This window comes from Oreochromis niloticus, linkage group LG12 (genome assembly GCF_001858045.2).
Source record: "Oreochromis niloticus isolate F11D_XX linkage group LG12, O_niloticus_UMD_NMBU, whole genome shotgun sequence".
NCBI lineage: Eukaryota > Metazoa > Chordata > Actinopteri > Cichliformes > Cichlidae > Oreochromis > Oreochromis niloticus.
The window spans coordinates 5,705,239-5,727,275 of record NC_031977.2 but is presented as its reverse complement, the minus strand read 5'-3'; the positions used below and the strand labels follow the sequence as shown (position 1 = coordinate 5,727,275).

General features: G+C 39.8%; 1 protein-coding gene and 1 long non-coding RNA gene across 5 annotated transcripts in view; one reads left to right on the top strand and one right to left on the bottom strand.

Annotated features, from left to right (window-relative positions):
• adam28 (ADAM metallopeptidase domain 28) overlaps positions 1-16,172 on the bottom strand; it is a 33,846-nt gene extending 17,674 nt beyond the window's left edge. Inside the window, exons 1-7 of one of the 4 annotated variants that reach the window (XM_025897049.1) lie at positions 16,096-16,172; positions 14,000-14,150; positions 11,276-12,306; positions 875-963; positions 668-744; positions 416-494; positions 152-228 (exon numbers count right to left, since the gene is read on the bottom strand). In XM_025897049.1, the coding sequence (XP_025752834.1) occupies positions 152-228; positions 416-494; positions 668-744; positions 875-963; positions 11,276-11,360 (407 nt within the window). In that variant the 5' untranslated portion in view covers positions 11,361-12,306; positions 14,000-14,150; positions 16,096-16,172. Of the gene's footprint in view, positions 1-151; positions 229-415; positions 495-667; positions 745-874; positions 964-4,478; positions 4,609-11,275; positions 12,310-13,999; positions 14,151-16,095 lie in introns of those variants that run through there. The other 3 variants (XM_025897050.1, XM_025897048.1, XM_005472926.4) reach the window with 3 other exon arrangements.
• A 1,449-nt stretch (positions 16,173-17,621) lies between these two features.
• On the top strand, positions 17,622-21,569 carry LOC112841833 (uncharacterized). The gene is made up of 4 exons (XR_003213225.1): positions 17,622-17,852; positions 20,151-20,237; positions 20,782-20,924; positions 21,132-21,569. It is a non-coding gene; the product is annotated as an uncharacterized LOC112841833 (long non-coding RNA).
• The last annotated feature ends 468 nt before the right edge of the window (positions 21,570-22,037 follow it).

Genomic DNA, 22,037 nt, shown 5'->3' with positions numbered 1-22,037 from the left:
GAAACTGCTTACTTGGCTTTGTGGCTTAATGCAACAAAGTAATGAAACTTTGAGGTTATTTGAATTATTATGACTTACAGTATGGGTGGGTATTGCTTTGGAATGATGTCATGACAGTTTAAATAAAGCAAAGATAAAGACGGTGGCTCACCTGAGTCCATCACAGGTACTGATGCTAACAGATGACTCACTGTCGTTCACAATCCTCCCATGATAGAAGCAGTGATCCTGGCAATGACATGAAAATAGTGACTGTGTTATTAAATGACAACATTTTAAATTTCTTTTCATCTGCTTATGTCTCCAGCATTCACTAACAGCCTTAAAAGCCTTTGAAGCGTTTTAAATCTAGTAAAATGTGCAATTTTACAGCTGTAAGTTTGAGGTAAGTTTGTCTACAAATGCAAACACTTACAATGTCATTCGGTACTGTGGTGACTCGAGTCCCATCTTCTTGGTAGTAAGACTCAGAGTAATCTTTGGTAAGTAATTCACTGAATACAGAAAGATAAAGAATAACATAACATGATAACATGAGTTAAATTGCAGTTTATTCCAAAAAATTGCTTGTTTTGAAACAGGGTATTTTACATTACTTGTATATCCATGTTTCCACTTATTTTCTCACACTGCACAGACACACAGGTTTAGAGAAGTGAAAACTTACTTATTTCTTTCTAGTTGCATTTCTATGTCTTGTCCGCCCACAGTCATTGCATACGTAAGAGTGTCTGGTCTGTGGTACTGTGGGCAAAAAAACAGGAAATTTTGCTTCTAGTCATTCATTTTTATTTTTTCATTTCCCTTGGCCGGCAGAAAAACAGCAGCTGATTTGATTGTCGTCACAGGATTTAAAATAGAAAAGAAAAAAAACCTCTGCGTGTCTTTTTCTGATTGTGTGAAGTCTGACCGGTCGAACCACCTCATAGTGCGTTCCCTCCTCAAATTCAGGACCATGGCTTTCTGTGGAAGTGAATCACATATGTGTGATTAGAAGAAGGATACTAATTTTGGTGTCAGCAGGGTCTATTTTGTAATTAGATAGCCGAATGCTTAAGTCATTGCTTTCATTATTTGTGTTAACTAATCTCGTCTGATCACGTCCTGCTTTTCTAAAAATTTTATGTATCTATTTATTTTTAACCAAACCAATAAAACAACAACAAAAAAACAAAACTGAGTACATAATTTGATATTCCATTCCAAAGGTCATTTAGGTTGCAAACATGTGATCATTGTGACTTCAAACATTTGATTAAAGTTACATTCTCAAGTTTGAGAAAAAAACTAAATGACTTTGCTGACCCAGCCGTCCACCCTGACCTGCTCCCTGTGAGATTTTGCAGTGCTCGAAACAATAACAATCAGTGTCACTATTTTTTATTTGTGATGTAAACAAAAATTGCTTGAATAACTTTATGTGTATAAATAACCAACTAAACGATCACATTGATTATTTCCTAAAACAGCACTTTGACAGAGCTTCAAACACATCCCACTCTTTCCGTTTACTTGCTCCACTTGGCTCGGGGGCAAGTAGGTGGGTGATATGCATTATAACAGTACAGATAATAAATGTAATATTAAATTCAGAATAGTGAGATTACTTCAGAAATGTCCATATTTAGGTTGCCTAATTTTAAAATGTGATTATGTGTCATAGTGACAGCTTGCACACTGCACGTCTGGGGTTAGTTTCGAGAGGAGGACAGTCTCGAATAACAGCTACTGACACACAATAAGATGAAACTGATATCAGTCGTCTCATCTGACTAAAGTTCAAAGTGAGAGGATTTATTTAACACCCACAGAATTTTTTGCATTTACATGCCTTTGTTTATTAATAGTTCTTTACTTCAGGAAATGCACTTACTGAAATGTAACATATAACAACAGGGATTGTTATATGTTGTTATTCATCCAGCTTCTAGTAATTTTCTGTTGAAAGTTTTTAAAGTTTCTAATTTCTTCAAAGTTTAAATATTTGAAGTTTTTTGAGGTGATACTGAGTGGATAATCTTTGAAAGTGCTTGAGTTGTTCAGGTCATTTTTAAGCTCAAAAGGCACAGTTCGAGGTTGAGGAGAATGATACCATTACAAACAGTCAAATAATTCCTCTACAATTAAAATAAAATAAGATAAGCTGCTGAAAATGGGCAGAATTTATTTGTGGGAGACTCCAGGTTTCTTTTGTCCCTCAAACTCCATGTACAACATGAATGACTCCATATAAAGCCGCAGCCCTTAGGTTTAGGAACTTTTCTCTAACTCCAAAAATAAATGCAAAACTTCCTTCTAGAAGCAGCAACAAAGAAAACAGTTAAAAAAGCTTCAATGTTTCCAAAAGTTAAGACAAGCTGAAACATGACTGCAGCTTCACACAGCATACACACTTGTGACTGGACGCACAAACTTTCTATTGTATAATATAATATAAAATGTGTACAGTTAACAACAGAGAACCTGAACCTTTGCCATGGTAACCAGCTGTCAGTGCAGTGGACTGCTGATAACCTTTTAAGGCTCGTTCCTGGTAACAAAGCCTTTCGTAAACAGAAAGAGTATATCCTTATACCAAGTTAGTCATTGGCTAATTATGAATACTTTCGCAATCATGTCCCCTGGAGAAAGAGGTGAACCACTTTTTTTTTCACAGCTATAGTTTCTTATTGTCCACATAGAAATATTGACATAATACATACCCTGCAGTAACGGGTGGTGCAGAGGTTGCTTTCTGATTCCCCCCCCAGGCTACTAAGAGGCCGTTTTAGGGTTTTACCACCATCTTTGCATTATCCTGCACCATGTACATAAGCTTCTCATAATAAGAATAAGAATAAGAACAACTTTATTTATCCCGAGGGAAATTCTTTTGTCCTGTACACGCTCAAAGCAGCAGGAGAGACAGCGGAACAGATGAATAAGATATAAGATATACAATAAGAATAGTGTACAGTAATATACAGTAGTAGGATAGTGCAAGACATGGTATCAAATAACTCTAACGAAGTAATATACATAACTATATCCTGGTGAATAAATAACTTAACTATCAAGTATTGTGCAATAGAATAAAGGGAGTAGCAGCATATGGTGGGGGGATGAAACAAATATTCAATAAGTACTCTTGGGTAATATTGCACGGTCTGGGAGGGAACAGAATAACATAGGTAATCGTCTCAGGAGAATCACCTACAGAGTGAGGAAGAGTTATACAGTCTTATTGCCACCGGCACAAAGGATTTACTGTGGTGGTCAGTTCTGCATTTCGGGGCAATGAGTCTTTTGCTGCGTTTGCTCCCTCTCCTAATGGAGATTTATATGTTGAGAGCCTGGAGGGAATTCTGTGAAATCTGACACAAACGTCCACCTCAACTCAAAAAAAGAATAGACATCAGATGAAACTTCTTTTTTTTTTTTTTTGCCTAAACTCACCAATCCATGCAGTATTTAACAGAATGTTCCACATCACATTCACAAGGTGGGGATTTTTACTCAATTATGACATTATTATTGGTATTGACATAAAACAAAGTGGAAACCAGGTGTACTTTACAGAGCCTGCAGAAGTAGTGGGATTAAATTAAAGGTCAACTTCTCAATTTATAATCACATTTGTAAAAGTTTCTTGATATCAACTTTAACTAGAAAATGTTATTAGTTCCTTTTCATGGGAATTATTGCTTCTGCATTCCAGATTTTCTCATAAAATCATCCTGCTCAGCGTAGCGTTTTTCTTGACTAAGACTCTGACACAGTAGCCAGTTCTGTAAACTTCAGATCATTCTGTACCATAACTTGCTTCAGCAACCAGATGCAGTACATTTAATTAAATAATTAATCATTATTATCATCTTTTTTGTGCTTAATTCTCTTCTCACTTTGTGGAGAAACATTTACAAAATTAAAATCCTTTGCTTCATCAAGAACATTTGTGACTCAAGATTGTATTTCCCAGTCTGCAAAACCTGCCTGGAAGGAAATGATTAAGTCGCTCTGAGTCACGGTTACCTGATGACCTGGTACATAGTAGCACCTGAGAGGGTGTTGGCTTTGTTTTGTTTTCCATAACTTACCTCTGAGGGAGCGTCACAAAACTAGCAGTGTGTTTACAGTAATTCTTTCTCTTTCTGTTATTTGACTGTAATGAGTGCGCATAGAAAATGTGTTCAACAGGCGTGAGACACAGCCACTGTGTTTTAATGTTCCCTTTATAATCACATGTCTAGTAAACAAATGCAAAGGGCTGAGAGGCAAATTTGTCTGAGCATGAAACATGAAACAGACCAGAGTTAAAGCGCAGTGCCTTTAATTCCTGATAAAATACATCCTCATTGGCAAGGAGTTTTAGAGGACTACTTGAGGAAAAGAAACCTGCCACCGGTAGAGGTTTGAATAAACAGAAGGTAGGACAAAACTAGGTTTTAGTTATTAAGTAGCCAGCGTGCTCGTGGAGGTAAAAGTATCCAGTGACTTACCCGAGAGCTTGAGAGAGGCATATAGGATGAGGACCCACAATAGGAGGTTTCGTGTCATTGTCCAAGTGCAAACTGAGTGTAACAGAGCACACCAGCACTGTAATGAGGATTTATAAACTAGGAGTTCCTGTTCTGTTGACCACGCCTACCTCTTGACACCTCTTACAAACATTCACTTCAAACTGGCTCAAACATGCCGCTGCTTGTGTGGTGACATGTAGAAAGGAAGAGCTTAACATGCTCCATGCTCCTACATAATTATTAAGTGGCAAATTTTCACGTGCTATAAGCCTTAAGCTTTATCAGTACTTATTTAGACATGTACATGGAATGAGGTCGTAAACCTCCCACCTTTTTAATGAATGACACTTAACCTCTTCTTGAAAGCCATAAATAAGCAGTATGACTCATTGTGTATTGTGGTTTAAGCTTTGCTGGCATTTCCGTTGTCGCACTTGTCACACTGATGTAGAAACATCATAAAGTTTCACAGTATTTTCCAAATATAGGTATTAAGTGTCTTGTAAGCTCTATGCAGCAGTGTGGACTCTAGTTCCTCAAACTCTGTCCTTCACCCACTGAACACATGCTTGGAATTAACAGTGATTGGTGTTTTTTGAAAGCAAGTTTTCTTCTTCTAATGACTCAGTGTAAGACCAAATTCACACAGGAAATGAACGAGCAAAATAAGAAGTGCATTGATATAATCAATAGCCCACATTGGTCAGCTAAGTGAACATCAACAAAAACTGTCAGAAAAAAAGACCTAATTTTAATCAGTAACAATCCAATCAGGTGAGAGTCTGTGTATGGAGTAGCTATAGGTGGCTAGATTTGTGTCCATGCAAATCTTAGGAATAAAAAAATGTTTTTGCAATTTTTATGACTCTCATTGATTTATGAAGTTCCATTCACTGACACTAAAACCACTAAAGTGAATGACTGTCTCATAGTGACTGAGGAGACTTAACTGAATAGTGAGAAGCAGCAGTTGTAAGGGGTAGACAATAAATCTTTAAAAATGAAGCCAGAGATTAATGTTGTTATGATAAAATACTTCATAACATCAAAGTCACAGCTTTATTACAATTCGCTACTTGCTGCTAACCGCTTCAAGGTTGTCGTCTAATCCATCACTCTCATAGATCGCTGTCTGGAAGTATTATTCAGACAACATGAAGTTGTGCATGTAATTTCTTCAACATCAATATTTGTATCAAACTGACTCATTGTTTTGTGGTGGCACAGTTATGCAACTGTTAATACTCTTGCTACAAGGTTCAGTGTTTTAAACACCCGGAAGATTTCTGGGTGGAATTTGCATGTTGTCCCTGTGCTTGCTTGGGTTTCCAATTGGCACTCCACAATACAAAGATATGTCCATGTTAGTTAACTGGTAATTCTAAATTGGCTATATGTGTTTGTACTGTATAAGTAAATGCAAAAAGAGCAAATGTGGGTTTTAGTGACACCAAAACAGTTGTCTTAAGTGTAGTGTTCGAGTCCCCAGCTTCTACTACTCACATGAAAGAACGCGTTTTTGGCAACATGGACAAAATCTACACTCACCACTTTCCCAGTTTGTTAGATATGGCTGTCCTCTTTTTAAAAACAATTTCAAGTCACAGGATCTCAGTTTGGATAAAATTCACAACACCTGTATTTATATAGTGCTTTACTTAGTCCCTAAGGACTCCAAAGCGCTTTACGTGTTCAGTCATCCACCCACTGGTGATGGCAAGCTACACTGTAGCCACAGCTGCCCTGGGGTGCACTGACAGAGACGAGGCTGCCGGACAATAGCACCACCGAGCCCTCTGACCACCACCAGTGGGCAACGGGTGAAGTGTCTTGCCCAAGGACACAACGACCGAGACTGTCCAAGCCGGGGCTCGAACCGGCAACCTTCCGATTACAAGACGAATTGCCAACTCTTGAGCCACGATCGCTCGTGATGGACTTTGGCGGCATATTTCTGTAAGAGGAGATGACCCTGAACAGAAGCTGCAGCCAATACTAGATTCAGTCTGAATGTCTTGACCACTAGAATCATTTTATGCTTACTAAACCATGAGTAGCATATATTAGCCTCTTATCAAGCTAACCAGTGCAGTGAGTAACTTTTTGAACAATGGAAATGTTTTTGACGCATCACCAATATTTCAAATAGGTTTTGCCAGAATTGTGTCAGGGTCAAGAACAAATTGTGCTGATTCACAACATGTTCATATCACTGACAGCATCAGTTAAGTAATCAAACATCCTTCCTCTTCCTGTAGGAAAAAAACATCTTGTGGCAGTGCTTTTTCTCGATTTGAACACACAGTTTACAGAGCTGGCAGTGTAACCCAAATTAATCTTTAACTGACAGATTAAAAGGACAACTGTGTGGCATGAGAGACACTGATCACAGAACAGATCACTGTTAATCAGACCAGTGATTGTGTCATTCTGTGAACCACTGAGGATACAATCCGCTGACCTAACAGCTGTGAATCCATCATCCAGAAGTAATGACTTTAGCAAACTTGCTGTTGAGTAAACTGGTCATGATGAAAACCCCAATAAAAAGGCTTTGACATTTCCAAATCAGGGGTACCAAAGTGATCATCAAGGCCACAACATCCTTCCTATGAACAAACACTTGGCAATAGTGAGAACCAGCAACCAGGCTCAGGGAGGAGCAACCATATGCCACAAGTAGTTGGGAGTGAGGTGAAAGAGAAGCAGAGAAACACAATGACAAGTAAGGAATCAATGGCTCTTTCCTTACTTATCATTTGATGACTCAAAGCAGACTTGAAAATAAATAATCATCAAAACAAAATGTTCACCCAAACATCAGCTAAGAGGCACTGTATAAAAACAAGAAATAGGAGTGCAAGTGTAACTTTGCTATTGTGATGCAATGTGTTAAGTAGAGGAAGCAGTCTATCAACCCAGATTTCTCAGATACTACATATCTTCCTTATTCTGCAGAATTACATTTGCTGGAGACTAGCTATGTACAGAATCATTACAGTATGGGACTCTCCACCCCCACAAAATTTGGAGGGTCAAGAAAAACAGATCAGGAACAGGAAAAGAGGAGGTATACAAATGAAATTCATAAAATCAGAATTTAAGAATTATGTGATTTGGATAACCTTATGTTGGAGTGCCTCTCACCCAGTAACCACTGGGATACGCTGATGACTTCCTGTCACCCCTCATTGAATAAGGGTGTACATCAGTTCATCAGGAATATACATGTAAACACACTGTGAAGCACACTGTTGGGAATGTTTCTGTTTTGGTTTGATCTTGAGCCCATCACAGCACAGAAACAGCTTTAGTGAAGCTACACATACTCTTTTTATGGCCTCTGACGGTGCTTTCATCTCTGTGCTTGTCCTGCTAGACCTCTTATTACCTTTTATTACCTTTTATTACAGCAATTAGAACATGCTGTAGGTGTTACATGTACTGCACTGCACTGGTTTGAATCTGTCTATCTATTATTTAACAGACTTCAATTTGTTCGTGTGAATGGAAAGTCCTCTTAACACACTAAGGTTAATTATGGAGTTCCACATGGTTTCAAGCTAGGACCAGTTCTGATTATATTATATATGCTTCCCTTAGGTAGTAGCATTAGAAGGCATGGCATACATTTTCAAGACTATGCAGATGATACCCAACTTTATCTATCCATGAAGCCAGATAACACAAGGTCTGGATGCCCCATGTTAGGCCCCATGTTAACTTGTAAGACCTCATAGTGCCATCACCCCAACAGAGCCCTTTGCTCTCAGACTGCTGATTTACATGTGGTTCCTAAGATATTTAAAATAGACTGGGAGGCAGAACCTTCAGATTCTGTTCTATTTCTTCTGTAGAACCAGCTCCCAGTTTGGATTTGGGAGATGGGAGATCTCTACTTTTAAGATAATGCACTTTGATAAAGCATATAGTTATGGCTGGATCAGATGCCCCCGAATCCTCCCTTAGTTACACTACAATAGGTCTAGACTGCTGGGGGCTTCTCATGATGCAGTGAGTATTTCTTTACTTACTCTGTGTTTATATACCACTCTGCATTTAATCATTAGTTATTAACATAATTGTCTTTCTTCCACAGTGTCTTTCTATTCTAAAAAGCCACAGCATTTCCAAGTAAACATTACTAGCTTTTTAGCTGAGATTACAAAAACAGTAGAGGTGCTTTTATTGGTAGCAGATTTCAGTCATGTATTTAAACTTGCAACTTCCTAGCTAGCAAATTCCTAATATCTGCCCAGTTTATGGTTTAAAAAATATTTTTTTTATCCCTGTGAGTCCATCAATAAAGCCGTATTTGAGTTCACTGCGGCTTTGAGCCTAACTGGGTTCTAATCTTGCCGGCCACACAGCAACATACGGCATACAGAGTAGAGCAGCAGTCTGTACTGTATTTGACTAAGACTGATAACAAGTATAAAATCAGTTATAGGAATAAGCCATCTACCTGTGTTTTCACAGAATGCAATCAGAATATTCCAAGCAAAGGATAACATTTACAGATGAATGTATCTTTCAGCAGATGATTAGATTAAATGAATCCTTCTGTCTAGCCATAAGAACACAGCAACCTAATACAAAATCTTAAAAATGTCCATCACATTCCCCCGCTTTTAATCATTTATTCATCACAAAACTATGTACCACAACCTAAAAATCCAAACAAGTTCAATCAAGCTCATCACTGCATGAACATCCCTCTATTTATATTAAACAATAAGGAAAACTAAAATAAAAACTGCATGTAAACATATGTTACGTATTCACTTTCAGATTCTTCATCAAAATCAAAATAAGGTGGAATCCAATGAGGGGTTGAGGACAGATTGCTCAGAGACTGTCGCTTGAAGTCAGGCGGACGATCGACCAATCAACCCCATCATTTCAACCTAACATATTGTACAGCACAAGAGCCAGAATCATTAGCACAATTAAGACTGGAGCACATAATCATACTAACTATAGTCCCAGCCAAGAATTATGGAGAACAGCCAGTCAGAGAATCCAGATTTGTGAGAACTAACTTGTTTAGCCATTTTTGTTTATAATTCTTTCATCAATACCGTGTCCATATGAATTAATATCCAGGTTATAGGTACAGCAGGCAGTGCCAACACAATTATGCTCTTCTACTTCCCCAGCAGCAGACAGCGGCATGGCACCATTGAAGAATTTCAATTGTTTTAAACAATGATGTTTGGCATGTAAAGCAGAACTACAATGTATCTGGGCTAGTGTGCTGTTGACAAATATGACTGCTCTGGAAGAATAAGAGAAACTGTATTGGGAACAAGCTAAGTTGGATCAGAGTAAGCAACAATATCACGTGAGGCCATCACGCCCTTTTCAGCTGCAGCAACAGCTTGTACACAGTGAGGCATTCCTGCTCCATCACCATCTAGGTTTGGTGAAAAAATAGGCTACAGTTCATTGTCTCTCTACATGATCCTGCAACCAAACTGAAGTCATGCAACTACTTCTCTCTGTCTGCGTGAAAGATCTGGTGGGGTCATGGAGACCCAAGGTTGGCGCAGATTTAAATCAACAAGAACTTGCTCAATCTCGTCCATGCCACTGCATCACATGACTGTAAGTGGTGCTTCCAAAACAGCATAGTTGCAGATAAATGTGCAACAGTAGAGGCACATTTCTAAAAAGCACAGTGCTTGCTTCTTTGTTACATGTTTTGGTATGTTTGATCTGCTTCAACACGCTTGGGTGGGAGGGATTTGGCTTCAGTTGTGACACAAAAGGTGAAGTGTTGTTTTCCAAATTGCAGTTTGGAAAGACTGCCTTCGCGTCTCTCTGCAGAATGTTGCATTTAGCATTTAGCATTAGGAAATCCTGAGACAAGATGGTTTGAGGGTTTGGAACATTAGGGGCTCTAAGCTCCATAGCTGCATTTACTAACTGCAAGTGTTGTTTAAATAATCGCCACTATGTAGGCTGAGCTTTATCATACTTTTTTAACAGGGAAAACTGGTGTGTCCACTGGTTAATTAATGCACTGAACATTGTTGCTGGTGAGGCCAGTGAGTCCAGAGTGTCCTGTAGGGTTGGAATAGCTAGCAGGTGCTATTGTGGCGCATTACCAAATGAACAGCATTATTGTGGCGGGGTGTGTACATTGCAGCTCTGAACCGCAAGTACAGTGAGGAAGTGTGTGAGTAAAAGACACCGAACAAATAAATACTGTATGCCAGGTGCATATGTGGGGATTTCTGTAGTGGCAGTCTTGGTACAATTATCAGACATGTGTAAGGGCCCAAATCCTTCCATGTGTCACTGCAATGCTTTGAGAGATGGGCCACAGAGCTATACACATCAAATGTGCTGCTGTGTGCAGATTTTAACTGCACAAACGCTGCGCATTTGTGTTTCAGCCAGAGCTGGTATGTGATAGTAAAGCCTTCATTTCTACATTCATTCTTGAGACACTGAAACTCACTATCTATTCCCATTGGACAGATACTGGGGACACACTGAGGATACCAGTGGGGACACCTGGTGGACCCCAGTAATAACAGAAATTCAGTTTGAAATTACAATTTATGGATGTGCGTGCATGCACACACACACACACACACACACACACACACACACACACACACACACACACACACACCATAGTTGCCACAAACTTCAAGGAGCTGAAAATTCCATAGAAGATAAATTTATCTTCAAGTTCAAAAAATGGCTTTGGTCACGTCTGTGTGGATTGGTTGCATGTTATTGTGTGTATCCTGAATGTGTGGTACCTTCAACGTGAGCTGAGTCTCTCTTAAACCCCCTCCCAGCCTCATTCTTTCTGGCCATAGCTATCACCAGCAGCATTGTCCTCATTAGGGCAATTTTTAGCTAAATGCCTGTCTCTCTGCCCCTGCGACTCCATCCTCTAGTGCTTGGACGGCCTCTTCCTCCACCAGAAGTTTTGATAAATGGTTAGGCTTGCCATGTGGAGCTCTTTTCTATTTCTCATTTTTCTTCATTTGCTGGGCTTTAAGGTCATTTTCAACATGACCATGATGCCTGACCTTTCCTAGTGTGTAGTTTTCCCAGGAAACAAAGTTTCTCTCAACCTTTGCCGCCATCTCCTCCCAGAGACCTTTGATAAAGCCATTTTTCAGATCAGCTTCCCTGTAATCTCATTGCCCAGGTCTGCAGGGTGGTCAGTGCCATTGTGTACAGTGAAAACATCAGTTAGGCAAACATAAAATTCCTGGATAGTCTCATCATCCTTTTGTTTGCATGCAGAGATTTTTGTATCCATACAGTATCCTTTGTATCCGTTTCAGTATCCATGCATGGAGGAAAAGTCTCCAACTTATTACATAGGGCTCTTATGTCTTTACTATATGCCTGACTGGCATCACAATGTTGTCTGCAGAGTCTCCTGTAGGATAGTTGCTAGACATTTTGCCCAGCAACTGGATGGTCTGCATGTTCCTGCTAGGTATGGTGGGCTATGGGAGAAAAAGTGGAGATGGCTGTTTTCTGATGACTCAGCTTTCTGATGTGAAAGCTCTGATGATGAATGTGCTGTGGTCAGTACTAAGTCACTAGAAGAAGGAAGGATACAAGGACACTTTCTCTGGGAAGATTTGTTTCATCCTTCTTTTCTCCAGCTGTCTTCTGTCTCTGGATTCTGTGTCATTCCTCCACACTACAGCACGGACCCAACATTATTATTATTTTGTGATTTCAAACACATGTCTGTTGTTGCCGTTAGATGCTGACTCCACTTTCCAGCATCTCTCCGTCAGCTGCTCCAACTCCTCTCCTCCTCCGGCTACTGAAAAAGGGGATGCATGATTAGAATGATGGACCCTGCTGAACCCACCGCACCAACCCTACCCTTGCTGACCACACAAACACACATAAACATGAATACACATATAAAACATGAAATCCCTCTTTTTTTTTTTAAATAACTGTCACCTCATCTCTCACCATCGTTCCTACAAATCCCAGAGGAGATAATCTGGCTTGAAAGGTTGCCTTGCACCACTGTTTAAACTCCAGAATCAGCAAAGGGATCCCACTTCTGACAGTGCAGCCCTACTTCTACTTTAGCACCAAGAAGAGCCAAAGCACGTAGAGTTTTGGAATCTTTACATGCTCAGCCTGTTGTGCTGCAAGTTTTGCAACCTGGCCTTACAATGTCTCGCAGACCTGGTTGTAAAACTGCCCCCCCCCCCAAAAAAGACTTTCAGATAATGACACATGGCACTGAGTCAGCTAGGCAGAAACTACCCGAAAAACTCAAGGAGAAAGAAAATGGAATGGAAGTTCTGGTCTGTGCTGTTAGGCAGCTTGCAGGATACGCAAATGCTCTGGTTTTATGGTGCAGTTAGAGGAAGATGGAAAAAAAGTCATGGCCTGTTTTTCAGAGAAGAATTTGCATTTCTGGGAATAGAGTCTTTTTTTTGTGTGTTTTCAAAAAGCTATGACATTTAAACAGCTTGTTAGTCAGTTCTTACCATAACCACATATTTCTTCATTAAACTAGTCTCCATGCTTCAGGTTGATGATACTGTTATTTCTTAAAATAAACAGTTAAGTAAGTCCATAAATGGCAGGCAGGACACAAAAAGCTCTTGTCTGGTTGGCTTTCTCACACGCCCACTAAAACAACCAGGCTAAATTAATCTCCTGTCACCGTCACTGTTCTATAATGGCATGTACAGATGAACAACATGACGCTATTCTAGAGGTTAAGCCAAAATATTTTGGCAGGAATGTGGGCATCTTGAGCTAATAATGTCAACTTGCTTAGAAAGTCAGCAGTAGTGACGGGTGTGGATGTGGTCTCAAGGTTCGGTGCTTGAAACCAACCTCAGAGTGCGATCATTATCTCAAAAACTAGCTGGTGGTGGTATGTAAAAACCTGTCATAGTTGGAACAAGGCGGTTTATGAAATGTCTTTCCTGAAGACATCGTCACGGTTCATTTTTGTACTCTTGTGGGGCCATGAGTCTGAGACCTCTAAGTCAGTGTATATTAGTCCTTCTGTACTGTGAAGAGGACATCCTGGAGTTTCTATTCATGCCACACTTCTGGGGGTTTGGCTAACAGAGCGCACGGACTTTCTTGCTTTCACATTTTATGGTCATAACCGAGGTGAAGTGATACAATACCGTGATCCTGTTGCTATAAATCTAATTGTTTCTTCAATGTGAGAGTCCTAATGTGGATTTTCTAGCATTTAACAAATAGTTTTACACCTTCCAAAATAAAGCTTTTATTCAATGTTCTTTGCAGGACTTACAACCTCACAGTTTCAACCTGTGTCCAGACTTCAGGAAGTATGATCCTATGATAAATTATATTGAAACACGATTCTAATCTGGCTTTCCATTCGGTGCTCAATTGACACGCCAAAGAACAAATTTATATGACTGTGGGAATTGTATAAAATATTTGTATATGCCACATAAATGCTGGCACTCAGTCCTCTAGGCAATGTTTATGTAAATGCTGACCATAGTCTCCTCCTCTGAGCTTTCACCTTCCTGCTCGAATGCCTGGCCCTCCTCCACCTCATCTCATGACAGCACTGAGTTGGAATTCACCTCGCCACAGAATCCATGGTGTGAAATCAATCAGCCCTCGGTCATAATCCATACATGATCACTGTTAGAGTGAGAAATAGAAATAATATCATATCTTATCATTCAACAAGTCACAGTGTTCACTACAAAAGGGACAGAAGATAAAAAATAAATAACTTACAATTGAACACACAAAAATCTAAATAACAAACGTTTTTTCTTCCGGGTGTCACGAGGTTATTCTGTGTGTGATATTAGGCATAGGAACTGCAGCTGCTCAGCCATGAAGTGGGTGTTTACACGGCTGAGCAGCTCCTCCCCAGCTGTAATGGGTAGGCAGCGTGGGGCTTTTGTCTATATAATGCATCACATATTCTCTATTTCCTGCTTCTTCACCATTTGTTGATTTTAGTTCTTTCTTTTTTCCAGTTTGAATAATGAAGTATGTGGTTGGTGTAGGCTGAGAACAAGAAATACAATAAAAAACTGTTTTTCAGCATATCTGAGCTTTCAGAAACAGATTGTTCTCTGAAGTCTTCTTTTGTTCTCCAGAAATTTTGATTAGTGAAGAACCTAAAAGTCAAAAAAGATTGACCTCAGCACTGAGCTCTTAGCAAATTCCTTAAAATTCAGTAAAACAACAATACTTGAGTCCCCAAAGCCTCTAATATTCACACATGTACTTACTTGATTTTCACACACAAATCCCAGTTACATAAAAAACAAGCAATAATATAATCAAGAACATCTGGACTTTCCAGTATTTCACCATTTGTGATCTTCACTGTGCAAATACCTCTTAAAACTGGGTCTGAAAAATGTAGTTTATTATTAACTTCTGATGCGTTAAATGCAAATAAAACAATGCGTTATGACGAGAGAAAGCCCTGGCTGGAATCCTTGTGGCAATAACACTGATTGATCAGTGGTTTCCTGTGAAACTGGTGGAGTTTTTAATCAGAAGTTTAATCATTTACAATTGTGTTATGTAACAAATGTGTTACAACTGGCTATTTATCCATTTGCATCATTGCTAATCTACCAAAATTAAAAGAATGGACACAGTTTGGCATTTTGAGATTAAAAATTCATAGAACATAAACAAAGATAGAAAAATGAAATCAGTTTTTGCAAAACTTTATGGGGCAAGAAGCCAGATACAATAAAAGCAATGAAAAAATAGGAACACGTAAAGTTACATTTCTATCCTAAATGTAAAAATGTCAAATTAAAAAGTGAAAGTGCAGACAGGTGGACACTTTCAGCTCATCTCATGTGTTCATAGCAGCTGAGTGTTTATGAAGTGAAGATGCTGCTCTCTGCTGATGGGGTTGGAAACTGCAACCAAGTGATTCTTTCAACTTGAAATCTGAGGAGGAGGGACGATTTGGTTCATTTACAGAGGACAAATGTTGAGGTGGTATAACGAGAAGTGCCATTTCGGGGTATTTCCTATTTTCATTTCCCTACTTATGCCAAAGACAATGCATAAGCATAAACACATAAACAAATTGGCTTGAATGGCAATGTTAGAAATGTAATTCAAGTAGCACAATAATAATATCCATCCATCCATCCATCCATTCACTTCCGCTTATCCTTTCCAGGGTCGCGGGGGACGCTGGAGCCTATCCCAGCTGTCATAGGGCGAGAGGCGGGGTACACCCTGGACAGGTCGCCAGTCTGTCGCAGGGCCAACACACAGGGACAGACAACCATTCACGCTCACATTCACACCTAGTGACAATTTGGATTATCCAATTAACCTATCCCCTCAAACTGCATGTCTTTGGACGGTGGGAGGAAGCCGGAGTACCCGGAGGGAACCCACGCAAACACGGGGAGAACATGCAAAATCCACACAGAAAGAGCCCGGCCTGATGGTGGAATTGAACTCAGGACCTTCTTGCTGTGCGGCAACAGTGCTAACCACCGTGCTGCAGCAACAACAACAACAACAACAACAACAACAACAACAACAACAACAACAACAACCCAAATAATTAAGTCATTAATTACTAGGATACCTACTGACATGTTGTCTTAGTTCCTGATGTTTAGAGAGCTCACACTCGTTATGGTTCACAGGAGTTCAGGGGTCCGTTCTTCGTACCTCGCTTACTACATCCAAGATCAAATGACACATCCAAGATCAAATCATCGCGCTAACTTTGAGCTCGCTAATCCGGTTCTCCGAACACACCTGTTGTTGACGATTAGTATAGCTGGATGAAGTAATCTGAGATCACTGGGTGGCTTAAAAGGGGCTACGCATCGATAGTAGAAACATTGATTGGCAACCCTGTGATTGGTCGGCGAAGATGTCGAAGGAGTGCGCTCAGTATTTCACGGCAGCAGACCAAGAACTCTTGATTGAGGGATAGCAGGAGTTTCAGAGTTTAATTAAAACGCAGGGGAACACTGCAAAGGCTGCAAAAGCAAGGAGAGAGGGCTGGCAGAAAGTTGCTGACAAATTAAACTCGTAAGTGATCCATGATATTACATTATATCATGTGATATTATATTATTCCACATTGTATTATATTACATCATATCCTCTTTCACATTAGAGCCACAACAGGACCCACTAGAACATGGGAAAAAGTAAAAGTGAAATATAAGAATATTCTACAGAATGGTAATATTTATCACTTAGATTGCTTTTAGTCTCTTGAAAAGAGACCCTGGAATAATCTGTTTGTTTGTTTATAACAGCAACCAAGAAAAGGGCAGAGCAAATAAAGACAGGTGGTGGTCCTGCACCCCCTCGCCACACCCCTTTTTGTACTGTGACATTTATTGACATTGTGGGTTTTTTTGTGTGTAGTTTGACATAACACTCCATCACTTTTACCTGTTCCCATGCAAGGGGTGACTGAAGCATGCACAGTAAGTCGGGAGTAAGTATATACAGTACAGTAAGTATATATATATATATATATATATATATATGGAGAGAGAGAGAGAGAGAGAGCGAGGAAGAAAGTAAATAATACCCTCACGGGAGAATCGATATCTCTCTATGAGCACATGTGCTCGCGCTGAGCTAAAGGATCCCGTCTATCCCGCAATATACGCTAAATTCTGTAAACTCTCCTTATCAATCTTGCACCTTCCTTGCTCGCGTACAAACGGACAGGACATGGCTGCGACAGACTTCCCAAATCCACCTTCGCTTTTTTAGCCGTGGTCTCTCATCTTGATTGCACGTAGTAATTTACTATTACTACTCTAACATATGAATTACATCTGACATGATCTACTACATGTAATAGAATGATTAATAGTACATTTCCCTTTTTTTCGGAAATGACCTGTATGTATCTGTATGAAATCAATAAAAGAATCAAATACATTATCTTTAGTTACATTGCTAATATTTATTTATGGTAAAACAGTGGCGAAATATCGCTCTTGCTTTCATATAACTGCAGCGGACATACCTGAGAGGCCGCGATCTATTCCTGTTTACATAAAGTAAACCTGCTCCCGAGCAGGTTTACGCTTACGGATCTGTTGCTATGACAGTAAGTCCCAGATGAGCTTCGGAGAACCGAACGATCCAAGATCACGCGAAATCGTCAACATTCAAATCCGGCTAACTTACTTAGCGAGGTACGAAGAACAGGCCCCAGGAGTGAGTGATGAAAGTGAGACTACATCAGAGTCTGTCTCTGGACTGGTTGTTTGCTGCTGCTATGAGTTCAGCAAGGTTAGGTGAACCCACAGCTGGGAGTGGTTCCCTGGTGGGTGGGAGGATCATACTTCAGCTTCAATATTATAGGTATGTTGTTCCTGGTTTGAATGTCAGGAAAGAACTGGTCTGGGTAATTGCGTTTTGAAGTTGAGCTAGATGATGATAATGATTTGTCTTCTCAGTGTTTCAATAACATTTTGTCCAAAAAAAAAAAAATGGCTGGAAATCAGTGAATTTAGGCATGTAGACATGGTCAAGATGACCCAACGAAATTCAAACTGAGCATCAGAATATTAGGAAGGAGAGGTGATTTAAGTTACTTTGAACAAGGCATGGCTGTGGGTGCGAAATGGGCTGATCGGAGTAATTCAGAAAATGCTGATCTGGGATTTTCCCACACAACCATCTCTGGAGGTGAAGGAGAAAAGAAGAGGTAGAAAGCCTGAAAAACACCCATCTTTAGCAGACAAAAAGTCTACAGTCCTTCTGGACTGTGTGCAGAAAAAAAAAATATAGTTTTTCAGCCTGCTTATCTCACTTTCCTTTATGTGCCTTAACCTGTACATTCTGTGTCTACTACATTAATGTATTCATGATTTAACAGTTCAGTTTCATTCTTTCTGTACTGACCTCTTGTGGCAAGATCTAATGATGTAACTGCTGTGCTGTCTTATTTATCAGTTACTGCCTTTAGGTGGCACTGAATGTCTATAAGACAGCAACATTTAGGTATTTGGAATTTTCCAGTCACCTCTATCTCTATTTTTGATCATCAGTCTGCAAAGGCAGATTTATACCTGTACTCTGCGTACTGCAACAGAGCACTTATCTTTTCTGTCATTTCACATCTACTGTGTTTAGAGTGTAATATATGATTTTCCATATGATGTTCCATACTTAACATTGTTGGAGCCTTTTATGTTGTTGGGTAGTATAACGGCATTACATTGAATTTGGTGTAAAAAATACACAGTGACTGATTTTCATGTAAACAAATAAAATGTCAAGGGACAGAACTGACTCAAGCGCAGACCAGCTCTTTAGAATAAAAGTCAGGTTATTTACAAAAAACACCAAAATGTCGGGGTTTCCGGTGTCGTGCCAAAAAGTGATTGCTGGCCAAAAACTGATTTCCAATGTTTCTGTGTATTTTTTATGTGTAATATCTTTACGTATCTTCGTAAATAGACTTCGGTGAACAGGGTTTATAAAGGGGTTATATATAGAATTAAAAAATTATCTGTTTTTCAAGTATCTTTATAACTCTGTGTTATTGTACTTACATTATAACCAATCCGCACCTTTATCCCCACTTAAAATATTTTTACTGAACTATTGTAATATTTGCTGCCCTTTCTGCTGTCCTCTTGGCCAGCTTACTCTTACAAAAGACATTTTTAATGTTAATGAGATTTTTTTAACTGCATAAATAAAGGTTATATAAAAGTCACTGCCAAAAACTGATTGCGGCTTCTACCTTGTTAAACGAATGTTGTTTGTGGCTCAAGATGACTTTATGTCATGCATGGGGGATGCATTTGACATATGATTCACATATTATAGCCCAACAAGTTACTTATAGCAGTTTAAATACGAGCAATCAGTTTTTGGCAAATACCGGAAATCAGTTTTTGGCCGACAATCACTTTTTGGCACAACACCGGAAAGGGGAAGAACAGGTCCGTGCACACAATTCAATCCACACACTGCTCCCATTAATATTCCACGCTTTCGCTAGGTTCGCACCATGCCACACTACCAGACTCGGGAAACAGGGACCGGTCCAGGGAATCTATATACAAAGCGAACACGATCAGAACAAGCTAGAGATTTGCACCAAGACAGGGATTTGCCAGAACTGTATGAACAAAGGTTACTCAACGATCCAGCAACGAGAAGCAGTAAGCCACCAAATTAGTAAGTGGCCCAGGTAATCAGGCAGCTCAGTGACAGGTGGGTAATCAGATCAGGTGCAGAGGCCAAGGGCATGAGCCCATGATGAGCTCCGCCCAGGCAGACAGAGAACAAGAGAGAGAGAGAGAGAGAGAGAGAGACACAATAACAAAACATGTACCCTGAATGCTGAGTCAGCCAAGGAGACACGGAGGCCATGACATAAATAAATAAATATTTTGATGAGGAGCCACAAATTTTTTTTTGAGTAACTCTCAGCAGTTATTTGGATATGAAATAGTTTGTAGGCGTGTTATTAACCTTATGAGATAATCTAGTTTTATTCCGGTACAGAGCCATCATTAAGCAAACACTTACTCAAATAAAATTTCTTGTCAAAATGGCTGTAAAAAAGGAAATACATAATGCAAGGCAAAAAACATGAATGCAGTCTTATCTCTCTTAGGTAAACTTTCTTTTAATTTCTTTAAGTGGTCTTCAGAATGTCAAGGTTTGCTGTGTGGCAGGCAGTGGTTGGACCCGAACGCAGGACTCTGAGACGGAGTATTTAACTTAAAGGTAGCAGCTTTTATTCGCTGGCTAAAGTAAACTGAGAAGCACAATACATGAGCACTAGAAATAAAACAAAAACTCAAGCTAGGAAGAATGACCTAAACTGGGAGTACATGACATAACCTAACATGACAACATGACGAGTGAGGAATAGTGGGAGGATGCGACAACAAACAGGGGAATACTGAGGACTCAAACACCGGCAGGATAATGAGAGGATAGCGAACAGATGGAGACACAGCTGGGACTAATCAGACACAACAGGACAAAGGGGAAGCAAAACTGAACACATTAACATAGGACGCGAGACTGTCAAAGTAAAACATGATGTATGCACAGAGACGTGGACTTGACACTGAGACAAGACTGACTGGATATGAAACATGGAACACTAGAAGATAGAACAACGAATGTAACATCAAGAGAACTAAAACCATGAATAACAATAATGAAGAAATATAAATTAAACCCAAAACACTGGGTCACAGTTTAGGTTGAAGTTGTAAAATGTTGTTTTTTTTGTTTCTTTTTTTGGGTTGTTTTGACACAGGAATAGTTTTCCATGCTTCCTGAAGGACATTTAGAGCTCTTTTTTAGATTTGGGCTGCCTTTTATCGGTTCTCTGTCAAGATGATCCAACTAAGCTTACAAAAAATGTAGAAGTCCGGGCTCCGGAGAGGCAGATCCATGATGGTTAGTGTTTCACTGTATGTTATTCTATCCAGGTATGAATTTCCTGCATTGGTAATGTGTTTGGGGTCATTGTAATGCTGAAAATTGAAACTGTTGCCAATCAGATGCTTTCCACATAGTATTGCATGCTGGATCAAAATCTGACTTTTCTGTGTTCATAATTCTGTTACGACCACTTGTCATATGTGTTTGTTTCTGTCCCAACAGCGCATAGGTAAGACTATATGCCATTCCCGCGTGGGGTGTCCGTATCCAGTGAGGGTCCTAAGGCTAGAACCCCCATTCTAAGCGAGCCTACCGCAGACATGCCGGCTCGGACGTCGCCTGGATCGTCGAGGAACCATCGGTGGCAGAGGTTTTTAGGAATCGTCTCAAAAAGATGACACTACTAACAGCTGTCAGTCACCGCTGGCATGGGATTTACCCAGAAATAGTAAAAAAATAGTAAATAGAAATAGTAAAAAAGAGCATGACGTAATGGTAGATGTCGCCAAAGCTATTATGAAGAGGAATCCCCATCTTCTCCAGCACCCAAGCTCCCCCCGCCATAACCGATGCATTTACAGCCTTAGCCTCGCGGTCCCGAGGCGATTAAGACCAGCATCCTGAAGTTTTTCCCCAGTACTGAATTCTCCAGCCTGCCAGTTTTCCAGTAGTCACCAACAGGTGATGTTTTGGTATTTCTGATGTATTGAATTAAATTTTATTTATATAATTACATCAATAGTTTCCTCAAGATACTTTATAATGTAAAATGTAAACTCCATAATCAAAAGAAACCCCAACAGTCAGATGACCCCCGAAGAAGGAAGGAAAAACTCCCTGCAGCAAAACCAGGCTCAGGGAGGGGCGGCCATCTGCTGTGACGCGTTAGGAGTGAGACATGTAATTTGCATATATCAATATATGACAAATTGGTTCTAAGTGTGAATGGTTCTCTCTTTGTGTGTTAACCCTATGCTGGTGACCTATGCAGGGTGTACCCCGCCTCGAATAGGCTCCATTCCATTGTTTGGAATGGAATCTCCACAAACTACTACAAGCTACTATGTAGTAGTTTGTGGAGATTGTAACGCATAGGGCAGGCTTTAACTCTGCATTCTGGGAGCATCA